Source organism: Phocoena phocoena, chromosome 1 (assembly GCF_963924675.1).
Source record: "Phocoena phocoena chromosome 1, mPhoPho1.1, whole genome shotgun sequence".
NCBI lineage: Eukaryota > Metazoa > Chordata > Mammalia > Artiodactyla > Phocoenidae > Phocoena > Phocoena phocoena.
In genome coordinates, this window is record NC_089219.1 from 71,894,625 (window position 1) to 71,921,193 (window position 26,569).

At 33.1% G+C, this 26,569-nt stretch overlaps 1 protein-coding gene across 8 annotated transcripts in view; it reads left to right on the plus strand.

The window, feature by feature from the left end:
* ADGRL2 (adhesion G protein-coupled receptor L2) overlaps positions 1–26,569 on the plus strand; it is a 143,781-nt gene that overhangs the window by 80,430 nt on the left and 36,782 nt on the right. For 4 of the 8 annotated variants that reach the window (XM_065898171.1, XM_065898172.1, XM_065898175.1 and 1 more), the window contains exons 3-8: positions 10,758–10,867; positions 15,970–15,981; positions 16,900–17,700; positions 23,967–24,257; positions 25,033–25,136; positions 25,975–26,160. In XM_065898171.1, the coding sequence (XP_065754243.1) occupies positions 10,758–10,867; positions 15,970–15,981; positions 16,900–17,700; positions 23,967–24,257; positions 25,033–25,136; positions 25,975–26,160 (1,504 nt within the window). The remainder of the gene's footprint in view (positions 1–10,757; positions 10,868–15,969; positions 15,982–16,899; positions 17,701–23,966; positions 24,258–25,032; positions 25,137–25,974; positions 26,161–26,569) is intronic. The other 4 variants (XM_065898173.1, XM_065898174.1, XM_065898177.1 and 1 more) reach the window with 1 other exon arrangement.

Below are 26,569 nucleotides of genomic sequence, written 5' to 3' on the forward strand. Positions count from 1 at the left end.
CCTCTTGGTTATTTATATTCAGATAATGGGTTTAAGGATTATTTTTAGCCTTCCACACCTGTTCTACTGCTAAGAGTATCCCAAGAGTCTGTGGTTCCAGTCTTTTACCTTTATTGTTTCTCATCTCTTTTCTTACAGAACAGTTAGGCAAACATCTGTACAAAATTTCTGCAGTTTTTATTAAGGGAAACAACAGTGGTATGTATCAACAGGACATTTTGAGTTGTTCCTTCAATTAAAAAACCCTCAATAAAATATAGAAGAATGAGAATTCCAATTTAGGAAGAACTTATTAAATGAGCACTTCTTGCCCTAAATAGGACTAGGCATTCCAAGGAATTTAAAAGAAGCCTAACAACATCTAGCTGGAGAGGTAAAACTAGGGTCCTAGAAACAACTAAAGGCATTCATGGTATGAGACCTGTTACGATGAAGTGCCTAGCACTCTTTGGGGTGTTTGGAAAAGAATATAAACAAAAACGCAAGGAGTTTACAGCTTAATTTTAACAAGGAAAATACTTGGTGAGTTAAATAACAATTTTATGCAAAATATAGAAGAGAGCCACAAAGCAGAATATGATTAATTTCTTCTTTCTTAATTAAGAAGAAATCATTCAAGAAGTGTATTGACAGTAATTTCCGTGGGAATTCAGTTCAGATACAACTTTTTAAGTTAGAAAGAACAACATAAGGAAAACACAGATAGATAGTGGTTTTTATGAGGCACAAAGTTAATATCAGATAATTAATAAAAAAAGATTCATGACTTGCAGAATAATTGCATAGCATTTTGTTTTCCAAATGAGAGTTTTCACTTCGTCGACCACTAACTATGTATTTCCCTCTCCTCCAACATTAATTTATACTATTAAGTTCATACTCTTTATAGTATGAATACTATTAAGATATTGCTCACTTGTCCTTTCACATCCCCTTTTACACAAAGCATTCCTATATACTTGTTTATAAACTATGTCACATATTTTACTACCAAAATATTTACAAGTTACAGGAGGAAAATAAATTACTGTAAAACAAAAGTAATAATAATAAAAGTGTACTTAACTGAAAAAGAAGTTTGATGAGGAAATAATAGTACTAAAAATCATGAAAGATTTCATACTGAAATAATTCATTTTGCGTAAAGAATAGCCGTGCTTTCTTGCCTCTTGGTTAAAAAACCCAAGCACTTATAGAACGTTGTCATTTTAATAAAAACTGAAAAATATTCCTGAATTGAATAAGTACTTTAACAAAAAGTTGTACTTTGTCTTAACTTTTGCATAGATGGTAAATTTTTAAAAGCTTCATCACCAAAAGTCTTATGATTTTATGTCTATGCTTTCATTTTGATTACATAGGAAGTTCTGTGAACATTCATTGCTGTGCTATAATCAAAGTGAGGTCTGTAAAAGAGGAAATTATATTAGCTGTCAATTAGACTAGAGATGCATTTCTTTTATAGGCAGAGATTTATAATACTGACTAAATGACATCCCATGAAACATCTTGGGAGGCAGAAAAAAATATTTATGGCATAATTTTCCTGTTTGTCAAAATCACATCTAAACCAAGGGAGTTATCTTTAAGATGAATTTAAAATAGCAACAACAAAAATCTAGTTTACTCAGTTTTGCACTGTAAAACTCCTTTTAGTTGCAGGTTCTTTTACATTATTTCAAACTCTAATCTTCTAAGTGGGTAATTAATGGACCAGAAAAGCCATTTGTGGGAAAGAAGAGCCATAAGGGTGAACATATTTCTTCACAGAATGATCTTTAAGAAGTAAATAATTACAAAAGGAAAAGATTTGGGATGACCAATCTAAATCTGAGGATAATTAGAAGGAATAGAGTATGAAAATCAAAATGCTTGGCATGTACAATTCTCATATCATAACAAGACTAATTAAATATTTAGAAACCAAAAATCCCCTCACAATTTGAAGAAAAATAACCCATGACAAAAGGGTCTGTAACTTTGCCAATAATTAGCAAGGGTTATAGGAAGGAAAAGCGTCACAGATTGGCTCCAAGGCTCTGAAAGGTCATGTCTTATTATGGTATGTCTTTTATATGGTCTGGTAACAAGTTTCTTGCTAATTTAATCTAACTAGGGCATCCCATAGCGATATCCCATTTCCCTTGTTAAAAATGTGATAGTTTCTGCAAGTGCAAACTGTAGTAGGTTAACATTTTTAAAAATAATTGCTCCTAATTGATACAGGTCATAATAATTTTTTAAATTATTAAAAGCAGAGGTCTTGAAAATTTGGACTCGGAAGCAATATTTTTGAAGTATTTCAAAATTTTTTAGCTTTTATCCCCACTTGAATTATCTTGTTCCTTTCATTAAGTAGTTAGACCTGATGACCCTGTGAATGAAATTTAGTCTCAGTGGCATGCTTTGTAAATAAATATTTCTTATTTTGCTAATAAAAGCAAGTGCATTTATGTTGAATGTGCATTTCTGCAAACAAGAGATTTTGTACTGGATTAATAAGGCTGAGTGAGTCCAGCCTAATTTGCATTAAACTGACCCCAAGGTCCAGTAAAAACTGCAAGGAATTTCAAAGGTTTCTAAAACATAGGAGGTTGTTTTTAGAAAATCAGCATTGTCGTTTCAAAATCCTAATTTTAGTAATTAATGTGGAATTTTTGAGAATTTTTTTGAGTTTCTAAGATGCCAATTTAACTATAAATATTAAAGTATGCATACTTTGTGGTTTTAATTCCTGACACAAAATGATTATGGAAGGTATCACTTTCATGTTATTCCTGTTTTCAACATACTGAAAACTAGAATGACAACAACCTTCTGCATATGAGCCTATGCAGGATTTTATTTCAAACTTTTGTTGATTTGCTGTAGGTTAGCTGATACTTATTTTTTTGGCTTTCTATTTGTTACATACTATACACTTTTTCAGTCAAATAGGTTTATGTTTATATATCAATAGTCCAGACAGATATTTTGTATTCTTGCTTATAGTTATTTAAATAATAAATTGACTTTTTCTATACTCTTTTCAAATACAGTTGTAAAGATTTAATTACAGTTGTAATTTTTAAAAAATTAGGACTATATTTCAAATTTTTGAAAACACCAGCATATAGGAAACTGAATGGAATAAGCTTAATATTATTTATTTTTTTCCAAATTATGTATCCATGCGTGTATCAGTACTCAAGTGTATTTTCCTAGAGATTTCGGGTAGCAACTTTAGTTCAATAATTCAACTTTGTTTCAAGGATTTTAAAACACTTTAAATAATACAATATTATAATGCTTAGAGTATAATATCCTAACATGCCTAAAGAATTAAATACTATATGATGAATAGAAATCTTCTACAATACACAAATTATTAAATAAATTATGAGAACATAGTTATGTGACAAATGGGAACATTACTTTAGAACACCTTTTTTACCACATTAATTACACATCATTTAGCTTCCTGATGCTATGTTTACCTAGCAATTAGTTAGGCTTACAAATCATCATTGATAAATATTTTAAAAATGCAGGACCCACTTTCCTTAGCTCTACAGAATGGAAGTTTAGATGATAAAAGGGGATTTCATTACACAGTTTTAAAAAAGGCTTGATTTAACATTCAACTCAGTTTCCCTCTTTCATCTGTGAAGATGATTGTAACATTGTATCTTGGAGCATAACTTCTTTTTATCCCTCCAGTTTATTTGGTTACTTTGTTTGAGCAAATTTACTTAGGAACTTAACTATTCATGTTTTAAGATAATCTACTATGTGTATAAAAATTTATTGTAAATTTGGACTAAAAAAAGATGGGTTCTAGTGCCTAGCATACTGCATTCATTCCTTGGTCATTTGGAATTGTTAGTGCATGAAAAAGTTATTTGGAAGCTAAAGGGTACTTTTTCCTCCACCCCTTAAATAGATCTGTCTCCTTAGTGTTGTATTATTGGCTTTCATGATACAAAACTGCTTCCAAATTGACAGAATTCTCTGAGAATCAGGTACAGCTGATTGAAGCAGAATTGGACGTCTGATACTTATTTTCTAATAACTGTGTTTATTTACAAGCAGCAGTAGTCAGGTTAACCATTCATCATTATTTCATTCATTCAAAAACAACTACTGAATTCCTGTTATGCGCCAGGCATATAGTCACCTCTAATAAAAATGTATAGGTTGACAGTGACCTTTTTTCTTTATTTTCCTTTTCCTTCTTGCCCTCTGTGGTAAATTTAAAAAATTTGTGTACTTGAAGAGAATAAAATTTACTCATTGACGTATGATTTTTTTTTGGTAATTAAGGCTCAAGAATGAATATCATTTCTAGTCCATTTGTTAGAGAATGGGTTTATAACATCAAAGGTAGATGTTCTATTCAGTTAGAAGATATAGTTCCCCATGTGGATGTGGTTTTAAACTTCCACAGTACCCCTGTGAATGTTCTGTTTATATTTGACATTTTGGAAAGGGATGTCATTACATGTTTCCCTAGTACCTTGAAAGCATTTATTTCATCTCCAAAAAGTAAGCAGTTTTAACTAAGACAGAAGGTAGCTCAGGAAAGAAACAGACCTGTTATTGCTAGTATTTTATAATTAAATTTAAAAAATAACAGATGCCACTAAGAGACTGAAATTATTGATGCAGTCTTCACTGAACAGACATTCTCAATAAAGAATTGGACTAATTGTAGAGGATGACTCCAAATTTCAGCAAACATTAATTTTTAGTTTCTGTCATGATATACTAGGCTTTTCTGTTGAATGCTGGAGTATTTGTTCAAGTTGGTAGATTTTGCATTTTTAATCTTCCTTAGAACTGTGGTGAATAATGGCCCCTGGCAGGAGATAATGAAATTTTCTTAATTTATATTTTCAAGCAGAAGCTTCAATTGAAAATGGCATCCTATGGCCTGGAGACATAGCTCTAGTGCAAGTTTCAGGGGAGATGCAGTAATAATGCAGTGCCACCGAGATGAGGAAAGATGGGACAGTGAAGAAGTAATTTAAGGAAGAAGAAAGAATGTACCAAAGGTTTATTGTAGCATATCTAATGATCTGTTGAAGATTCCCAATGGTTTTTGGAGCATGACTGGAGAAACTAATGTTATCTTGCCAAAACAGAAGCCCCTGCTTAATCAGCAGAACAAGACTATTGATTAGAACACCTCTCACAATAGATTACACATGGAATCTCATCTCCATACTTTGCACTTGGTAAAGTGTAATAATGAGCGTAAGATAATCAAAACAAGAGTAAAAGCAATTTGTTGGGCATTGTACAATTCAAAATTAGAGTTGGAAAGGAAACAAATTTGCATGAATACTTCAGCCTGTTTTTAAAGCTGTACATAGGAAATCATATGGGAAATACAGGGAATACTCGGAAGAACAAAAGATGTTCTGCCCCTTTAAGATTTGCAAATCTATGTCCATCTCATATAAAGGAGTAATGCTCTTATTACTGATATTTTTGTTGTTGTTGGTAATTCATATTTGTTAAGGGAGTGTGCAAAGAGTTTGCCTGCGTTATCTTATTTAACCTTAACGACAAACTTCTAAAGAGGGTATTATGGTTTACAGATGAGAAAGCTAAGGTTGAAAGGTTTAATATGTTGCTTACGGACTCACAGTTAAGTAAGCAGCAGGGCTGGAACTAAAACCCCAATTCTTTTTTATTCTAAAGCCTCTGCTTTTAAACACTCATCTCCCCAGGTAGCAAGTAATTTTGCTTCTGAACAGAGTCAAACGATATGCTGTGATGGTGATTTTCATACAGCTTATTCTCAGCTTATAATAATGTGTACATTGTTCCTTCTTTCATTTACAGTTTTAAAAGATTAAGGAAAAGCAGCATATTAATAGTTTGTTTGCATTATTAATATTTCATTAGTGATGAAGCACTACTGTCCTCTAAATAAAAAGATGTTTCTTCAAATTCTGCTGTTTAATCTCTGCATGATAATTTATACATAATTTCCATATACTAGTATGTAAATTAATGGTAATATACATTTGTAAAATGCATTTTTATCAAGTACACATTTTTCTTGGCAATATTTAGATTAGAAAATTAGAGGAAGCAATATTTAATATGATAGAAAGTTGCAACCTAAAATAATGTATAGAAATAACATATATAGGTGATTTTTTTAATAGTGCTTTTAAACCAACGATGTAAAATAATGTTTAGCTTTTTATCTACACATGCCAACTTGGAAATTTTTGGAAATGTGGTTAGAATATTAAAAATGACCATACACTTAGATCTGAGACTGAGTGCGTATGTAGTTTTACATTAACTTAGTAGGTGGTATTAAATCATACATTATATCCCAGAAATTGCTTAGAAGTAAATTTTTGCAAGGGCTGCCTTTATGTCCCTTGAGTTCTTTTTGAAAACAATTGTATAGTATAATGTTTTCCTATAGTTGAGCCACTTTATTAAAATGTATTTTAATAAATAAGTCAAAGGTTGACTATAGAAAAATTTGCAGTGATTATAGTGGATCTTGTTTTGGTTTGTTATTTTTAATGATACCTTCCTTCTAGGAAGGAAGTATATTTTTACAGATTGCCAAAATTTTATTTCCAGATTTGTTTAGTGTTAGATATTTTCATTAGCTAGGAAAAGATTATACTTTCCTTCTGTTGTTGAAAATGGGCTTACATGTGATGTATACATGTACTTAGAAATTGTACTTATTTAGGTTAGGAATTTATAAATAACTAGCCTGCTGGCTCAACATTAGAGCAACTAAAACCCTTGATTCTTATGATTAAAATTAGCAAGAGAAGATATGTTAACATTGTAAGCTGTGTTATGTACTTGCTGCATAAATCATAGTCATCACTAAATGCTTTTCTATTTCACTTGTATTTTATTAAGGTTTATAGAGTAAAAGCATGTGTTCGCATATATAATTTATTCTTTACTAAAGTATCTAAACCTGTCTCTAACCCAGTGGTCCTCATAAATCAGAATCATCAGCAGAGCTAGTTAAAACACAGATTGCTGGGTACTAGCCTCCAGAGTTTCTGAGGCTGTTGGTCTTGGGTGGGACCTGAGAATGAATTTCTAACAAGTTCCCAGTTGGTGCTGGGGCTGCTGGCCTGAGGACCACATTTTGAGAACCCGTGCTTTAACTATCCTCACTCATCTGTGCAGCCTTACAAACACCAAATAAAATTAAATCAATTATTTAAAAGTTGAAGTGTTTCTTTACAATGAACAGTAATTGCATTTCCTTCAAGTCATAATTAAAGGTCCACCTATTTAAAAAACCCTGTTTATCCTTTTCTGCCTTATTCTCATACTGAATTTTTATGTTTCACATTTAAGAAAAGTATAAATTTTTAACATCATGAATCCACATGGTATTAATAAAATATACTGATACTTTAATTGTTAATGTAACCATATCTTAACTGATAAATCTTTTTTTCTGGAGGAAGAGAGAAACTCATGAGGGGAACTTCGCTTAGGGCTGAGAATGCAAACAACTGAATGCCTTTCCTTTCTTGGCTTAGTTGTGACTTTTTATTTTCATTAGAGTGAAAACTTGAAGCTGAGCAGTTGATGGGAATTTACTTTGCTTCTGTGGCTAATTGCTTTCTCTTTCCCTATCTTGAATGATAGCAGTTTACAGTTTTATAGCCTTAACCAGCAGTGTATTGCTTAAGGAATTTTCAGATTTTTCTTAGTACTAACAGCTCACATTGGGTATTTCCTTTTCCCTAGTTTCCTCACACTTTCTGTATTTGGAAACCTAAGGCTACTTGCATAAAGGAATTTACATAGTCTGTATTTTTAATAATTTCCATCATTTGGTCCTCTAAAATGTTAGGTTTTCTTATCCATGAATCAAGATACTAGTATGCAAATCTGATATTCTTATACCTTTGTGTTCCTCTTCTTGCTGACCCTTTACTATTTTAGCACCCAAATTCCTTTTTTTTCTCAAGATTAATTTTTTGCACTTCTGATATGTAAAATGAACCTTTTTGACATCTGAGAGGCCATGAATTCTAGAAATCTATATAATTGTATTTGCAGGAACTCCATTAAGTTTCTTTACCTTCAATTTTTACTTAAGCGCACAGACCTAAAATTAATACTTTTTGCTGTCTTAGAGTGAATGCATTGTACAATGTGATTATTAAAAGAAATTTTAAAAATTACGTGGTTGATATAAATTATTATAATTGCTTTTGACATTAATTTGAACTTGTAGTTGTGGTCAGGTGACTAATGCAGAGTTGTTCAGAAAAAGAGTAAATATGAGCAGTTATTTTTCATTTTATGGTGTTTGTCTTCTTTTAAACAAAATATAATGAAAACAGGACTACTTATCCCTTGTATACTTCCTGCCAACATACTGTGACATTGACTAAAAGATATTTCAAATCCCATTTTAAAGTCATATTTATTTATCTGATCTTACAGTGGGAAGAAACCTGGAAAATCGTCAGTATGTTCTTTAGTTTTGAAAAAATGATATAAATTTCCAAATCCTTTGAGCAACTTCCTTCTTCACCTTGGTCCAAAGTCCTTCGTGCTCTTGATCTATTTCAACCTTGAGTACAGTCCCCTTTCTCTCTCACCTGTTCCTGGTTTGGTGGGGAGGGAGGCTCCAATGGGAAGGGAAGGGTGATGAAGTATATGAAAAGTTTACTCACGAGTGGAATTGTTGTTTTATGGGATTTCTACCATGAATATATTTTGAATAAATATTAAAACCATTTACAACATGGCAGAGCTTCGTTAGTGGCTATAAAATATATATAGGAGTGTATGAAAGGGATATCTAACTCATAAGAGTTTAGATTTCTTTGTTTCTAAGAAGTGTGAGGGTGAGATAAAGGGACGATCTTTGTAGGTATAAGTAAGTACAAGCAAGGAAATTAAAGTTTTTAATTTTTGATGGGGACCAGGTTAGAGGTTGAGAATTCCTGAGATCAAGAAACTTTAAAAAGAAGTAATGCACTCTTGTTACTGTAAAATTTAAGAAGAAAATGAAACATTAGTTCAAACAATAGACGTTGGTCTGTTGAGAAATCTTAAATCCATTTGCTGTTTAAAATTTTAGGATATAAAATTTGTCCCACTATTCATGTTAAAATAATTCATTTACACTAAATAGAGAACGATTGGCAAATTTTTATAAATGATTGAACCCATTTAAGAGAAATATGGAATAAGGGGAGTAAAACATGATGTTGCGTAAGAATGTGACACTGCATTGTTTACATTATCCGTGCTTTTGAAAATTATTTTATATGGTATGTTTAAAAAATATGGCATAAGGTATTACAGATTATGATAAAAGTTATCATTAGTTTAATATTTGTACAAACAATTTTAGTTATAATTTATTTAAAATGTCCATTTGAAGTTCATTTATTATACCTTGACCTAATAAAATTTACCTGTTTGATCCTATAGAAGTTTTCAGTTCAGGTCTTGCTGCTCAACAGGGAAGAATCAACCTGGTTTGAGTTGAAGTGGCTCTAAGGTGCATGACTTACATACCTACCCCTCTCTAACACAGTTCTCCTTCCACCCTCCGTGAATTAGTTGTGCTAAAAACTGGGCTACTTTTTGATTCTTTATTTGCCATGCTATAGTCTAGTTATTTAATGTACTATAGAATGTCTGGTATTCAAATTATCAAGTGAATTTTGTTAAAGTGCTCTTACTCTCCTTGCTTTGTCTTCCTAATTTATATACTAGCAGAAAATACAATAATAACCCTGAAAATATTACATTGCATTGGGTTGTAATCAAGTTAAATATAAAGGAAATGGTTCTTGCCTTTATATAGCTTATAACAGGATCATTTGGACAAATTCATAGAACTCAAATAAATATCATCTTGCCTGGAATTCTAACTTAATTCTAATAATCTCAATGACAATGAATTAATGACAACACAAAACTAAGAAAATACTTCCGATAGGAATAAATAGGACATTCTAGACATCATGTTAGTGACATTCTTTTTAGTGTTGTATTTCAGGGAGTACTAATTTAGAAAAACCTAATTCATAGTCATATCATGTTGATAGTATAAGCCTATTGCTGTATGAAAATAGTAAGTGTAACACAATGCTTAAGACACTCAGTATTATGTACCACGCACTATGCTAAATGCTTTAAATTCATTCTGTCATTTATGCAGGCCATAGCACGGAAGGTGTGATCAATTAGCTTGGTATCTGGTATTCAAGAGTGTATAAATACCTGTAATAGAATGCTTAACACAAAATGGGATTTAGAGGATAAGCTTAAAACCTGGCTCTTCCTTTGTTTCAGTATGTTGTCAAAATTTACTTTCAAGCTATTCAGTTTATGACTCTCTTTTGTTCAGTTCCATTCTTGTTCAGTACCATTTTAAAGTCAATTTTAATTCTTAAATATGGTGAGTATCCAGGTAAGTTTCTTTTTTTTCAGTACATGTTGAGCATGTCAAAAATTCCAATTAAAATGTAAAATGTATACTAAAAGAATAGAGAACTGTTAGTGATTTTCTTTTTATTTCCAGTTAAAATTCAGTGTGACCCATGATACAGATATATTACAACATAAAGAAAATAGGACTTTTGTAACTCTTTACAGCAACCTAATATCAGTTGAATTTTTAAATTTATGGTACTAGTTGCTTGAAGAAAATATGGATCAGTTCTCTATTATATTTCTTTAGTAAAAATAAACAAATACATTATTGTTACACAAGTTTGATTTGTTTTGTTTTCCAGGTGCAACAATCGAACACAGTGTATAGTAGTTACTGGGTCAGATGTATTTCCTGATCCATGTCCTGGAACATACAAATATCTTGAGGTCCAATATGAATGTGTCCCTTACAGTAAGTATGAAGCTTGTATTTTTCACTTTCTACAGCATTCCTCGTTGATGCTGAAAGAGGACACATGTGAAAGAAGCATATGTTTATGGCCTACAAAACTATTATGCATGCAGAGCACTAACAGACTCGGGCCTCCAATTAGTTTCATGAAATGTGGAAGGAAGCCATAGTGTGATGCTGGCCAAGTGTCTGTCTGTGTTCTTAAGTGTTTGGCTTTTAAGGCTAGTGTTTTTCCAGAAAACAAACTTGAATTAGCTATTCAATAGGGCAGATAGAAATCTGTACTTTTGCCCAATACCAGTTGCTGACAAATTGGTTTGGCTCACAGTTTTCTAAAGAAGGAATTGACTTTGGTTTTAATCGTGAGCTACTTGAATGGCTACCTGCCGTTGTGGTAACTTTAATGCCTGGTGAAAGCTACCATTGCAGTAACTGAGGCAAGTGCTTTCCTTTTTGTCCCTTGTCCTTAAGAGAGTACTCCTTTACCAGATTCAGTGACTAAATCTTAACGCTAAATAAAACAAACGTAACAAAGCCTTGCACATATTTTTAATTTGCACCATCCATTTTTAGTATTATCCTTTAGAGGAATATTTAAAATTCAGTTGGAAACTTCATAAGTAGGCTTCAGCTAATACTGTAATTCTGTGTAGTTTTCCTCCTAATCTCAGAATTCATACTTATGAATTGGATTCTGTATTTTCAACAGGAAAAAAACATTTTAGACAATTAAAAAGATTAAGTATATTACTTAATTTTCATTAGGTAATTTGGTTTGTTCTTTACTTCTTAAATTGGATAAACGTTCATGCCATCTTAATTCACAGGCATTTGAATTAAAAATTCTTTAGCAGCAATTTTATGATTTGCTTTAGAGGACTTCCCTCCTTAAAAAAAGATGGACTCAAACTAATAATGAAATTGCTTTTTCCAGAAGCTCAAAAACCAGATCACTAGCTCTGATAGATTCATATGTTCAAACTATCAATATTTCTGAAACCAAAGGGCTGATTTTAGATAGATCTACTATGCCCAGTATGGTTGTAATACATACTTACACATCCTGTGAAGGCACTGTCGTCTCTCTCTTCTCTGCCCGCAGTTTTGATAAATTGGCTTTTTGTGGGATATCAGTTAAAGGCCAAACACAGATTATCTTTTCATCCCTGCTCTGTGTTGTGTTACTGTGAAATGGAGGCTTTTTATGTTTTCAGTATTTTCTATATCATTTGAAGGATTGGAAGCCTACTGAGTGCACTGATCTTTATATCGTTTCTCCTGTGTGTAGTGCTGGTGGCTTACATAATCATTCTCCTTTGCCACTGGAGGAACATTGTATTCTTTTGAGCTAACCAAAGTTTTGTTCCATAAAGTCACTTGCAGTTGAATTTAGTATGGTTTCTGTCCTCAAATTAGAAAAGGAATACAGCAGCCATTCCCAAACAGTGGAATCAGTCAGAGCTGCCAAGAATTATGTCTTTCTGGAGCCAGTTCCTGTAATCTAGTCTATAGATCAAGAACAGTGTTAAGAAAATATTATTTTCAGACTTTTAAGTTATTTCTTGCGCTGTTTAAGAAAGGAAAATGTGGATATCTTCTGGAACATCTAACTTTCAAAATTTACTTTTTCAGTTCTCCAGAAGTAATGTACACTGTGTAATAAACTTGCAAATAGCAATACTCAGAGAAGTATTTGTTCTTTTTAGTTTTTGTCCTTAAAAAAAAAACAGTAATTAATTTGCTGTTACCTTTCTAGATGTTTGCAGGAGACAGAAATAAGTCTATGGCTTTTTTAAACTACTCCTTGCTAAAGAGTAGAAGTAATTACAATTCCTATATACTGTTCAGTAGTGACACACTATAAAATGCATGATTTTCACTAATATTATAATTAATGCAAAGGATCTTTTTAGATTGTTCTGATCTTATTTAGGACTGTGTATCTTCTTAATCTCTTTTCCCCATTATCCTCTCCTTTTGTTTCTTTATGCTTCTGTCCTTTATAACCATCTCTTGTTTTTATTTTAAGCGTCTAACTTTCACTTTTCCCTTGTTTTAATAGTATTTTGGTACTTTGTAATGTTTGCATACTCCTTTTACACTTAGTTGATAAAAACTGTCACTGTCAGATAACATTTATTATGTGTCTGTTACCACCTGGCTTTATGCCAGTTTCTATCCAGAGCAAGTTCTTCAGGAGCATATCCATCCCAAACTGTTTCCACTTACTTAAAAAAAAATTTAGAAATTTTCCATGATCTCTGAAAATTTTATAATAAATTTACTCAACAGAGTGCATTATAAATGCTGTTGTTTTTTAACTTTGTATGTTTATAGACAAGCACATATATTTGATTAGTAATTGAATGAATGTGTGTTTAAAAGAAGTCATAAGGATCTTGTAGGATAAAGGAGAGTAATCAGATCAGAGTTTCCATATCCTACAGGTGTGATTTGGTTTTGATTTTTGTACCCTCCTATCTCAAATTATCATTAAGTTATTAAAGTTATACCATAAATTCAGCTATGTTTTATTTTATGAGAAAAAAAACTTTTACTATTGATTCAATCATTATTAATGAATAAACATAAGATTATTCAAAATGAAATAGTGTGTCACTGCAGATACAGAGTATGTAGGCTTTAGTTTGTTTGGGTCGATTTCTTGTCTTGCATAACCGTGTCCTCCACTGATGTTAGTGGGTCACGTATTTATGTTTGTTCTATAGCATAGTAAATGTATTGTTATGAATTAATTCATACAGTCTCTTAAGATAAGTTGCAATATATATTTGTGATGAAGAATGCTAATTTCATTAATTTTATTGTATTTTAATATTTTTCTCGGTTGAGTGAATTTTGGCTGATTTGACAAATATATATCCTTTGGGTTGTCATAAAAATCATAATGTAAGGTCTTTTGAATATCCATATTTTATGCACGTCATCAATCATCAAAAGTTTTATTTAATTTTTTTTTACTTTTACATTTGAACGTTGCTTCTCAGTTTTCATTAGAATTATAAATTATATACAATATATATCCATTTTATTTTCTTTAATATAAATATAAAAGTTAAATCATAAATGAAGTCATCCCTATTTAATATTTTGCTCAGTAACTGCCCTGTCATTTTAATGTATCAAATAGTAAAACCCAGCCATTTTCAATTAATGGAAAACAAAATATATTTTCTACATCCTTTATTGAACTTGTTTTAAGTTCTGTTTTAAATGCGTAACATATTTTAAAATGTATTATTCCCATCTTTGCATTTAATTGATGTATTTCAGTATAATCATCCTTTCCTAAAAATAAAGAATATAGCTGTATATAAAGATAGTCTGAGCAGACTCAACACTAATGATTTATTTTATCCTCATTTTCCCACCATGCCCTTCCTTTATTGATTCTAAGCAGGTATAATATTGCTCTTCACTGAGCAGTAATTTTAGGACCAGTGGTTTATAAAAAAGAATTGTTCCACGTCAGTAACACTGAATTTTCTTTTTACTGGATGTAGTCAGGTTGACGCATTAATAGAGCAAGTATGTTTCCTGAAAGTGGTTAAATAGACCAAGTTGGACTGGGAAGGTGGTGTCTAATGTGGAAGGTTTCCTATGGCAAAAATATTTGTGTGATATGTTTCTCCCTAAGGTATTTCAGGAGGTCAGTATTTAATCTTGATGAATTATCATAATTAAAAAAAATTAATCAAGCTAAGGCGTCTTAATGAAATGTGCAACTACTACAGTATCTTTGAGTAGTCAGTTTGGAGATACAGTATTAGCACACCCTAATGCATTTTAATAAGGGAAGAGGGAGAATCACAGACATTAATCTGGTCACTTTATTAAATTCAGGCAACATACTTCAAAACCTACATACAAAATCTAAAATAGTATTTTATGGTTTGTAATTATTAGAATACTATTTACCAGCAAGAATCTTATATAGCATACTTCCTAACTGCATAATCCATTTCTTTAAACTTCTTGGAGGGAGGATTTTTTTCTCCTATAACTCTACTAATCAGGTTTGTTTTATGAAAGCATTTACCTTTTATGGGGTCTGTGGAATCAAGGTATTTGCTTTGAATGCTTGGTATGATTGTTGTTGCATGCTAGCTTGCTTTTGTGTAAATTGATGATGGTAGACAATGTCATAATAAGCTAACCATAATTCTTTCTTCCTTTTTTCTCCTTGCCTACTGTGCTTGCTTTTTCCTTGTATGTATTTTGCTTACTTTTTTTTAAATAGACTTTGTATTACAAGTTTGAGATATGTGATGTAGAGAATTTCATAAGAATTTTATAATATAAAGTATATATAAATGTAAATAAGTAAATTTACTAATTATTAGTGGGGAAGAAAGGTACTACCTTAGCGTACCCTTCAAAATAACTATTGGGGTAAAGGGGGAGGCTTATATATTCCTGAAAAGGAGGCAGATTTTTTATAGTTAAGATAGATTTTTCTAGAAACAGAAAATTTAATAGAAAAAAATTGAAACGTACTAAGATGCATAATTATATATTTCTTCTTACATAAGTATCTTTGAAAAATGTAACAATATCAGTATTCATTAGCTTTGACCTGAGCTTCAAAATTGAGTTGCCATGTTTATAAATATATTTCCCTGTTGTTATGCTTACCTAATTTTAGTCAGCTTAATAATGAGTTTGCATAAGATAAATGGGGATGATACACCTGTGCATGCATTTGTGTCTATAGCCTACCTATTTAAAGTAAAACTTGATAAGAATGCTGAGTGACTTGGGAAAGGCAGGAGTATGTACACCATGCATTAGTGAAGAGTTTTATTATTTATTCAGGTACACTAAGTGAAGCAACATGCCAACATATTTGTATTGCCTCCTTAATCTACTAAAATGATTGATCCATGTTCTTTTATGTAACTTTAGTATCTTTTCTCCTGCTAGGTTTTCCTGTTGTGTTTCTCTTTATCCAAAGTAGTGCAGCTCTTATTCTTCTTATATTTAGCATCTATTACGAATTCAGTCTTAGACTGTCAATTTATTTTAATCTTTTTTCTTTTTTCCTTGCACTTTTTTTTTTCTTCCGATGCTTAAAATAGAAGTGGAGCAAAAAGGTAAATAACGTATACAGTTTGAACCCCAGCTCCCTGTTATGTGCCTTATGGATGTTACCTTTTCCCTTCCCTTCCCCTACAACACTCCTGACATTAATATATAATCAGCAGGATCTCATAAATGCACCTCATAAAGAAGTCGACTGTTTACAGTGAAATTATATGACCGCTAAATCTGGTGACGGGGTAAAATTTCTGAAGTCGGCGAGGGGGAGTTGTCCTTTCTCTGTTTCTTTTCACTGTTTATCTCTTTTTCTGATACCCTTGGATATTTTATTATTAAAGTGTCATCTTGCCTGGCTTCCAGAACCCTCTCCATAGCATGCCATGGTTACAGGGTCTCCTGGTCGTTTCATCACTCCTTTCCTCGTATTTACTTTTCTCTGCTTCTAATTGCATTTTCCGAATATTTATGTTCCTTCAATTGAAGCACTTTTGTTTTCAGTCTAAGTTCCATAGACGTTCTAAATAAGCCTTCACATTGGGTTTGTTTTATTTGCTTAATTTTGGTGTTCTGCTTTTGGGGGCTTATAAGTGGGCTAAGGAAGGGAGGGTACAAAGTTTGGTCTAAAAGTACTTTGTTCACCTTTATGTACAAAGCTCAGAGTTTTAAAGCATAAATTACCGAATTATAAGATAAAAACACATAGCAAAAATGTAAATTGTTAGCTCAATCATGAATGATCTTAAACTTAGGTTTGTATTTGTGAAAATAAACCCCAGCTGCTTTGTATTCTGGTACATCAATTATGGTAACTTAAGGAAAGAAAGGTAGTACTTGTGTTAAGTATAATTTCTGGTAAAATTGAATGCTAATAGAGTGAGTTTTTCTCTTTTGATCTATGATCATTAAAACTTGGTTTGCCTGTATAGTCTTTTAACTTTGCTTAATTCTTGTTTTTTCTCTGTGACTGTTAGTTTTTGTGTGCCCTGGGACCTTGAAAGCAATTGTGGATTCACCATGTATATATGAAGCTGAACAAAAGGCAGGTGCTTGGTGCAAGGACCCTCTTCAGGCTGCAGATAAAATTTATTTCATGCCCTGGACTCCATATCGTACTGATACTTTAATAGAATATGCTTCTTTAGAAGATTTCCAAAACAGTCGCCAAACAACAACATACAAACTTCCAAATCGGGTAGATGGTACTGGATTTGTGGTATATGATGGTGCTGTCTTCTTTAACAAAGAAAGAACAAGGAATATTGTGAAATTTGACTTGAGGACTAGAATTAAGAGTGGAGAGGCCATAATTAACTATGCTAACTATCATGATACCTCACCATATAGATGGGGAGGAAAAACTGATATTGACCTAGCAGTTGATGAAAATGGCTTATGGGTCATTTATGCCACTGAACAGAACAATGGAATGATAGTTATTAGCCAACTGAATCCATACACTCTTCGCTTTGAAGCAACGTGGGAGACTGTGTATGACAAGCGAGCTGCATCAAATGCTTTTATGATCTGTGGAGTCCTTTATGTGGTCAGGTCAGTTTATCAAGACAATGAGAGTGAAACAGGCAAGAATGCAATTGATTATATTTACAATACCCGATTAAACCGAGGAGAATATGTAGATGTTCCCTTCCCCAACCAGTATCAGTATATTGCTGCAGTGGATTACAATCCAAGAGATAACCAACTCTACGTGTGGAACAATAACTTCATTTTACGATATTCTCTGGAGTTTGGTCCACCTGATCCTGCCCAAGGTAAGAATGTTTGCTTGCTAATGCTTATATCTTTTATGAACAGTTTATTTTTAAGACTTCTTAATTTTTTTCCTATTTATTTTCTTTCCCTTTTCATAGTTCAAGGGCAAATGATAATATTGTGGCATTTCAAATTGTCACATACTGTGTACATTTTAGCCTTATATTGGTCCATTTTCTTTTTCTGAGTTTCTTCGTTTAAATGTTGGCTTCAAAAAATTGTAGCATCCTTGGTCAGTTTAGATTTTCATTGCTAAAAATGTAACGCCAACTACAAACCTGTTAGCTTTGTGTGTTTTTTCCACCTGACTTCTGGATTGATTATGTGCAGACCTTTTAACTTCTTGGCACCAGTGGTTAAAGGAAATTTTTGTTAGGAAGTCCCAGGAGAATTGCTAGGCTTGATGTACAATGCCAGGCATAAGTATTCTGAAGTTTTGGCCTCTGCTCTCTGGGTAGGAGAAGGAGTCATCTAACATCTTACTAGATCATCGTGTAAAATAACACATTTTTACTTCCCAATAAATTTGTGACTGTTTTAGGTCAGTGTTTCTGTGACTTTAACTGTTACACGTGGACTAAGCATTAAATGATCCCAAGCGTTGATTTATGAAGACAAATCCACTAACATTTTTTGATTTGTGTTCTCTTTAGGTATCTTTATGTAGGATCATTACTTTATAAATCTTTGGAAATATATTTTAGTTTAGCAAGTTAATTCAGTTCTGCAGTGAACAGTTTTTGAGGGTAAATGAAGTTTTGGATATTTCATTAAAGCAAGATTACCTCATACTCATATGAGGTAGAAGATAGAAGAATGACCTCTTAATATTATTATAGAGCTTGCACTTATTATGTCTTTTCTATTTGAGCAATAATATTTGTGTTTTAAAGATCTGAATTATTTCAGTTTTCTGAGTTAATTAGAATTATCATATTATTGAGTTACTTCAAAATTGTAGGAGCCAGAATGTTCCTTGGAGTGACTAAATCAGTCTCTTCAACAAGGTGGAACATAAATTAACATCTTTTTCTTCTGTTAAAGCAGTGTACATTCACACACTTAAACACAATTACATACACCCACACATAGTTTAGGGTATAATGTTACAAAGTTCTAAATATTGTCATAGGGTTAAGACCTCAAAAGCAGAAGCCTTTTGTAATTGAATTTCTAATTTGAGTTATAGAATACAAAAATATGTGATTTTTCTTCTTTACATAAGGGCAATAATGACATATGACTTAGTATAAGCCCCCTTTTTCTCTAATTCATGTATGTCTAGAATTTGTTGGGTGAAAATTGCAGCAATGTCCCGTTGTTAAATTTTCAACAATGAAATCTGTTAGGACATAAAAATCTTTGTTGATAGTCTTAGTATTCTTTTTTTTTTTTTTTGGCGATACGCGGGCCTTTCCCTGTTGTGGCCTCTCCCGTTGCAGAGCACAGGCTCCGGACGCGCAGACTCAGCGGCCACGGCTCACGGGCCCAGCCGCTCCACAGCATGTGGGATCTTCCCAGACCGGGGCACGAACCCGTGTCCCCTGCATCGGCAGGCGGACTCTCAACCACTGCGCCACCAGGGAAGCCCCATAGTATTCTTTATTTTTAAATTCAGACCTATCTTTTTTCTCTTGAGGCTAGCAATTTGGGATGGTTCCTATATCTCAGTTGTTTTTCTAAACGCTAGTACTATGCTTCTCCTTTATCCTATAGGTTTGTAAAAGGCAGAAGGTCAGTAATCGACAAAATTTGACACTGTGAAGATACATGTGTTAATCTTTTTTGTAACCTGTATTACCCTCACAGCTGTTAAATTTATCTTGGGTAGCAGTAAATCTCTTTCCCTCCATTAGAAAAAAATAGAAAATAAATTTTAAAAATGTAAATTCATAATCAGGCAGCACCTAAAGTTGAGTACAGATGCAGCTCAACAAGGAATCATTGCCTCCCTGATTGTCACAGAGTACTTCATAAAATACAAGATGAGTAAAAATGTCATTTTCCACATGTGGCTTATGTTCTAGTAAATAACTTGATCCATTTCAGATGAAAGAATCTTTGATAATTTGGATGCTTTTTGGAAAAAAGTTACCAGCTTCGAAAATGAGAAACTTAGCCATATGTGGTAACTGCATTCCTACAGCTGTGTTGTGTTATCCAAAATAGTTAACCATTCTTATATATTCTCAGAAAGTGAAAATTCGTATTGACCCCTTATTAAACCCTTAGTGGTACAGAGTTTTATCTGACCTAAATTTCTTGCTGATGTTTGAATTGTATTCTCTTATTCACGTGCTCTTTATAATTTACCTTCAAATGCTTTTAGAGAGACTCCTGCCTCGCTCATCTAAGATATGTGCTGTTATCTAACTGCATGTAGATGGGGCATTGCAGAACTATTGTGGCTCATACATTTAGGTCAAACCAGTAAGCCACTGTCAGCAAGTCTTATGTACGGGCTTTGCTACCACGTATATAGCTGAAGTGTACATTATGCTGTAAAATAGATAATTTTTCATTGCGGACTGTTTCACACTGTATTAGCTTCAATACTTTTCCCCATTTATAAATCCAAGCCTTTCATTCCTAACAGCACAAGTACATTATTGCTTGGCCTTGATAATGTTTTCAAATACATCTTTCTTTTTTTCTTTAAAGTTTTAGCTTTTTGTGATCTCAGCATAGTTAATTTGCTCCATTTCCTTGAACTAGGTCTGTTTTTCCTCTTTTACTTTCTTTCTCTATAAAATGGGCTTAGAAAAATCCCATTTCAGTCATATATCAAGATATATCATATATCTTTTCTATGTCTTAATCTGAATTGATTTATATATTTACTTAATCTGTCTTCAGATTTGATATCCCAAACATTATCGAAAAATATTGTGTCTTGAGTTTTGACAGTTTCTGAATATCTGTCTTAGAGTAATAATGAAGTATGACACTTAAACAACATGAGGGAAATTTTTTATCAAGAGAGCCAGTTAAGTCTATTACTTAGGAAGTGTTCAGTGTAGAATACAGATTTCTTAAAACATCTTCCCACTGATAATGGATGCTAATTAAAAGGTGATCAGTGTTTGTAGACATCGAATAAGGGTAAATTTAATAAATCTGCAATTTTGCCTTACCAGGCTACAGACTCACTCTAACTGGAGTTCATTCAGTGAATAATGGGTGAGTTTTGGGACTTGGAAGAGGGAAATAACAACCCATGTTGTCCTTAAAATCTTTTCACACAGGAAAAAGCTGGTGATAATTAGCAAGTTCTTAGTAAATACTGTCGTAGTAAATTGAACCATTCTGTATGTGTTTGTTGAAATTTTCATGGGTACCTATTAAATATGTTTATTAGCATTATTGGCACCGTTTCTACATCTCTGTACTCAAATAATAAATGGTAGGTAGAATGTTAAGTCATTTAATCTGTGTGTTTGATATGGCACCTGATAATTTTGGGACAGGCTCTGTAAAGTAGGGTTTAGATTTATGACATAAGTCTATTGTGAGTTGCCATGTTTTCTGTTACCATTTATAGGATATTCTTGAGTTTTGAGCCTTTTGCCACATACGGTTCCTTATGAAACTTTTTATTGCTTCAGTATCTTATGTTCCCACATTTTTTCTTCTTTTAAAGATTTATGCAGAACACAGTGTCAGTTAAATGCTCCAAAATAAGGGCAAAGTGCTTAGTAGGGTGCCATACTTTCCCAGAGTCTCTGAAAATCTTTTATCTAGAAAAGTAAGATCATAACATTTAAGAGTATGGACAAGTGAACCTGAACAAATTGCTTAACCTCCTCCATGGCTCAGTCTTCTCTTCTGTAAAAGGAAGATAATCATAGTGCCTACTTCATGGGGTTGTGGTAAGGATTAAATAAGATGATCTGATGATCCATGAATGGTGATTAGCACAGCATCTGGTACATAAATGCTGAATAAAGTGTAAGCTTTTATCATCATGGAGTGCCCTGTTGTGACCTGTCTTCACCTAGGGAAAGAAATATTAATTTTTAGAAATACCTCTTCATTTCTAGCTTCAAAATTAGAAAAAAATGCTTTCCTTGAAGTTGTTAAGCTTTGGCCTTGCAAAATCTTATAGTTGTCCTCCTAAAGGGTTTCATTTTGCCACTTAAAGTTGACATTCATGTTTATTTTCATGATACCCCAATATTTCATTGGTTTACCTTTGAAGAATGTGTTGCTTCCCTTTAAACTTCGTTTGATGAACAAAAGGTAAAAAGGTATGAAATTTTATTATCAATGACACATGCAAATATGGTATAGAATGTTGCATGAAATTTTGTGCATTTAATAAAAGTCATTTTATTGCCTACCTTCACTCACTTATTATGAATCTTTACTGATGCTCAGCAAACAGATCACTAATTGTAGTATTGTTAATACATATTTCAGTGATTAAATATGTACTAATTAGCACAGTGTCAAGGGATACATCAGAAGGTGTAGCACTAAACCATTTTGCTCTGCCCTTTTCTCTTTGTTCCGGATTCCCCCGCCCCCGGCTTTTAGATTTCATTCAGCAGCATTCACTTGACAGTTCTGCAAAAGATTGTGATGCTTTTGACAAATGTTAATTGAGAAAGCACTGAAAGCCTGGCTGCATTGTAATCAAAAGAAAATTATGAGGTTTAACAGGATGTCAGGGAAGCGCTTTACAGAAAAAGATAAACAGGTTTGAATAGGTTTCTGCAGCAGCTGGCTAGGCATGATGCTTGGCTAATGTACACAGGCTTCTCTCATATGGTCAGTAACTGATGCCCTGGAAATAAAACATTGCTTAAGAAGTTTCTCTTGTGATAGAATGAAAAAAGGGTGTAAAAAGTGTGTCTTGCACTTATTGATAACAAGAAGTTTCTCACTACTAAAGAACTAGAAACAAGTACACACTACTTTTTCTGATAAACTTAGCATACTCTGTCATAGAGTCAGAATTATGTAAACTATTTATGGACCAGAGCTTAATATTATCAGTGATAATATGAACTTGTTTTCCAAGAATTTTTAATGTTCTAGTTTGTTTCTTATGTATAGCAAAGCCATAAATTAAGTTAATGTTTTATAAGATTATCTTAAAAATTAGTTATTTTTAGTTTGCTCTACTCAATTTAAATTTAAGGCATCATATTTACAAGGTCTTAAGAGCCAGTAATCTAAATGTTGATAAAACTATAGTGTGATCACCTAATAGATTTTAAATGGTGCCATTAAAGTTCTACTGACAGAATTTTTGTTGGTTTTTTTTTAAATTAAGTGTTAATGAGGGAAACATTAAGCTCCATTATTATTTTAACCTAGTGGATTTAACAGTTTAAAAGTAATGTTGGAAGTCCAAAATAACCTTAAATTTTTTTTATTTTAAAATTTCTACGCTTAAATCCACTTTTATATTTTTAAATCCTTTTATACTCTCTGTTAAAGGTCAGTAGGATATGTAGGGTTGTTTTCAAATTAGGCATTATTTGATCGAACCCGTTATCTTGATATGAGATTGCATTGTAACCTCTGACCAGAAGTAGTTTCTTTTTCATACCTGTGTTTTCAAAAGTAAAAATGTCGAAGCCTCAGATGTTTCCTTACTGAAACAGCACAAGCATGCCCAGCTTATCTTCTGTTTGGGTCTAATCAGGCATGCTCAAAAATCTCTCAAGCAAGAATGGCTGCTGGGTGGAAAGATGTTACAGTATTTGTTTTCCTTCAAGATGCAGAGTGGGTGACTTGAAATTTTCTATTGTCCTAATTATATGTAATGGTTAGACTTTTGTTGATACTTTGAATTTTATTGTTTCAGAGTATGAATTTATATAAGAAACGGATTTTTCTAAATGTATTTGATATGACATAATGTATTTGATATGTACATTGAAATTTTCTATATGAAACTGCCCTTCATTTCCTGTTACATGATATATGATGAAATTGTACATAAAATTTATTATAAAATATTTCATTGAGAAGTAAGCCTAGCACAATTAGAGTCATAGAGCAAAATCTATGGTAAATCCTAAACTGCCATCGCTTAGCCAACAATATGAATAAATTGGAATAAATGAAGAGATTTATTCTTCCTCCCACGCTATGGATATTCTCATTAATTTCTCATTTTGCTGGTGTTGGGGTAGTTGGATGGGTAGGGGTTGTGTGTATGTGTATGTGTGTGTGTGTGTGTGCACGTGCGTACACGTTCACATATGAGTGCAAGTGTGTGTTTGAGATTAACATACTCATCTTTTTTCCGTAGTGCCTACCACAGCTGTGACAGTAACTTCTTCAGCTGAGATGTTCAAAACCACAGTATCAACCACAAGCCCTTCACAGAAAGGCCCCATGAGCACAACTGTAGCTGGATCTCAGGAAGGAAGCAAAGGGACAAAACCACCTCCAGCAGTTTCTACAACCAAAATTCCTCCTGTGACAAATATTTTTCCCCTGCCAGAGAGATTCTGTGAAGCATTAGACACAAGGGGGATAAGGTGGCCTCAGACACAAAGGGGAATGATGGTTGAACGACCATGTCCCAAGGGAACGAGAGGTATTTCCTGTCAAATACTATATATACATTTTAAAACTTATTTTAGGGGCTTCCCTGGTGGCGCAGTGCTTGAGAGTCTGCCTGCCGATGCAGGGGACACGGGTTTGTGCCCCGGTCCGGGAAGATCCCACATGCCGCGGAGTGGCTGGGCCCATGAGCCATGGCCGCTGAGCCTGTGTGTCTTGCGCAGCGGGAGAGGCCACAACAGTGAAAGGCCTGGGTACAGCAAAAAACAAACAAACAAACAAACAAAAACTTATTTTAAGTAGGTTCTGAATTACACAGAAGTGATTTTATTTGAGGAAAGAGATATTTACGATAGCTAACTTCATTGTTGTTTTTGTTACTTTGGTAATATAGCACATGTAGACAACTTAAAGGTTTTTAAACCATATAAGTCATTTAAGGTCAGGCACTGAATTAAGTTCTCTCCCTCTTAAAGACCTAGGTCAAGCCTGAGATTTTTGCCCATGGATTCTCTAGTGAGGCTTCCTTACAGCTGTCTTTCTCATTGCAATGTATCATTTTGGATGAGTCCCAAGAAAATCAAGGGCTTTTTGTTTGTTTTCTGTAAATGTCTGATATTTCTGTGCTGACTTTATATTTACTGTTTATAGTCTGTATTATACCCTACTTTTCATCAGTTATTGTCAACTACTTCCATTAATGTTTATTCAAAATTTAACACACGGAGTAGGATCATCATAGCTGATTTCCCAAATGCATGCAGAAAAAATGGTTTCAATTTCACTGTTGCTTTCTACATCTGTTGTAGGCACTGCCTCGTATCTCTGCATGCTTTCCACTGGAACATGGAACCCTAGGGGCCCCGATCTTAGCAACTGTACCTCACACTGGGTAAATCAGCTGGCTCAGAAGGTTGGTTGGAACCTTTTAATATGATACACATTGGTGATTAAGGGCTTTAACTTCTAACATAAATAATTTAGCTTTGTATGTTAAAACCAGCTTCGTTGCTCTTTGTTCAGTGTAAAAGTAAAAAATTATGCATAGCTTTGTCTGTAAACTATTTATTCAAAGTTACATATGTTTTAGGGCATGCTGTTTTCTATGTTAAGCTTTTTAATGAGTACATAGTTGCTTAATTTCATTCATATTTAGTTCTGTTTCTTTTGATGTTTGTAAGACAAATAGTGTATTGGCCTAATAAATCAAGTATCATTAATTTGCAACTGAATCCACAGAATGCAAGCAGATGTTCATATTGCAGATGATTATGATAGAATAAGAAAAATGACTTTAAAAAGCATTAGTAACTTTAATATTACATTGTAATGCAGTGATATTTTAGTTTCTCCTTTGCCATCTACCTTTCTAAAATGCAAGCAGTAGATAATAGCCCTCACTAATGTAAGTGATTAATTCTCACTTAAATTTCTGGATCATTGGAATAAATAAGATTTTTAAATAGCAGTTTTAAATGGTTGCAGTGAAATGAGAGAACTATCTCAAAAAATTTTTAAACGATTTCTGTTTTTTACCTTTTGTTTCTTTAAAATGTCTGATTAAGTATATTTTTTTGAGGATCTAAGAATCTTTAATCATCTGAAATGAAGAGAAAGTCATTGGTCTCAGTTGCAGATTTTGACATATTTGCAAATACTTTTCTCACCACAACAAAGATCCTTGGGAAAAAAATAAGAAGCCACAAACAGAACAAGAAATCTTACTGAGATAGTGTAAACTGTCGTTTCAGATCAGAAGTGGAGAAAACGCCGCTAGCCTTGCCAATGAACTGGCTAAACATACCAAAGGGCCAGTGTTTGCTGGGGACGTGAGTTCTTCAGTGAGGTTGATGGAGCAGTTGGTGGACATTCTTGATGCGCAGCTGCAGGAACTGAAACCTAGTGAAAAGGATTCAGCTGGACGGAGTTATAACAAGGTAGGTAGAAATTTTCCGTTATTTTCAATTAGATGTTTTGTATGGCTGCTCTGGATTCTTCCAGCAGTTAACTGCCTAACTTTTGGCCCCCTGGACAAACGCATAGAAACAGAACTTCTAATTTGGTTCATATCTCAAGAAAGAATTATAGTTGGGAAAGAAGCAACGTGCACACCCATCCCCACCCCCCAAATGCCGCTAATTACCTGAGGGAGATTTTAGTTGGTGGTAAACGTCATCTGCCTGGTTTTGGTCAGTACTCTCACTTTGGAAGGCCCACTGGGAGAGATTCTGTTACACAACTGATATAGTAATACAGTCAACTCTTGTGATTGTAAGAAATTTGTGATGCATATAGGAATGTTAGCCACTGAAATACTGTTTTCAGTGGTAGGTTTTGAGAGAAGGA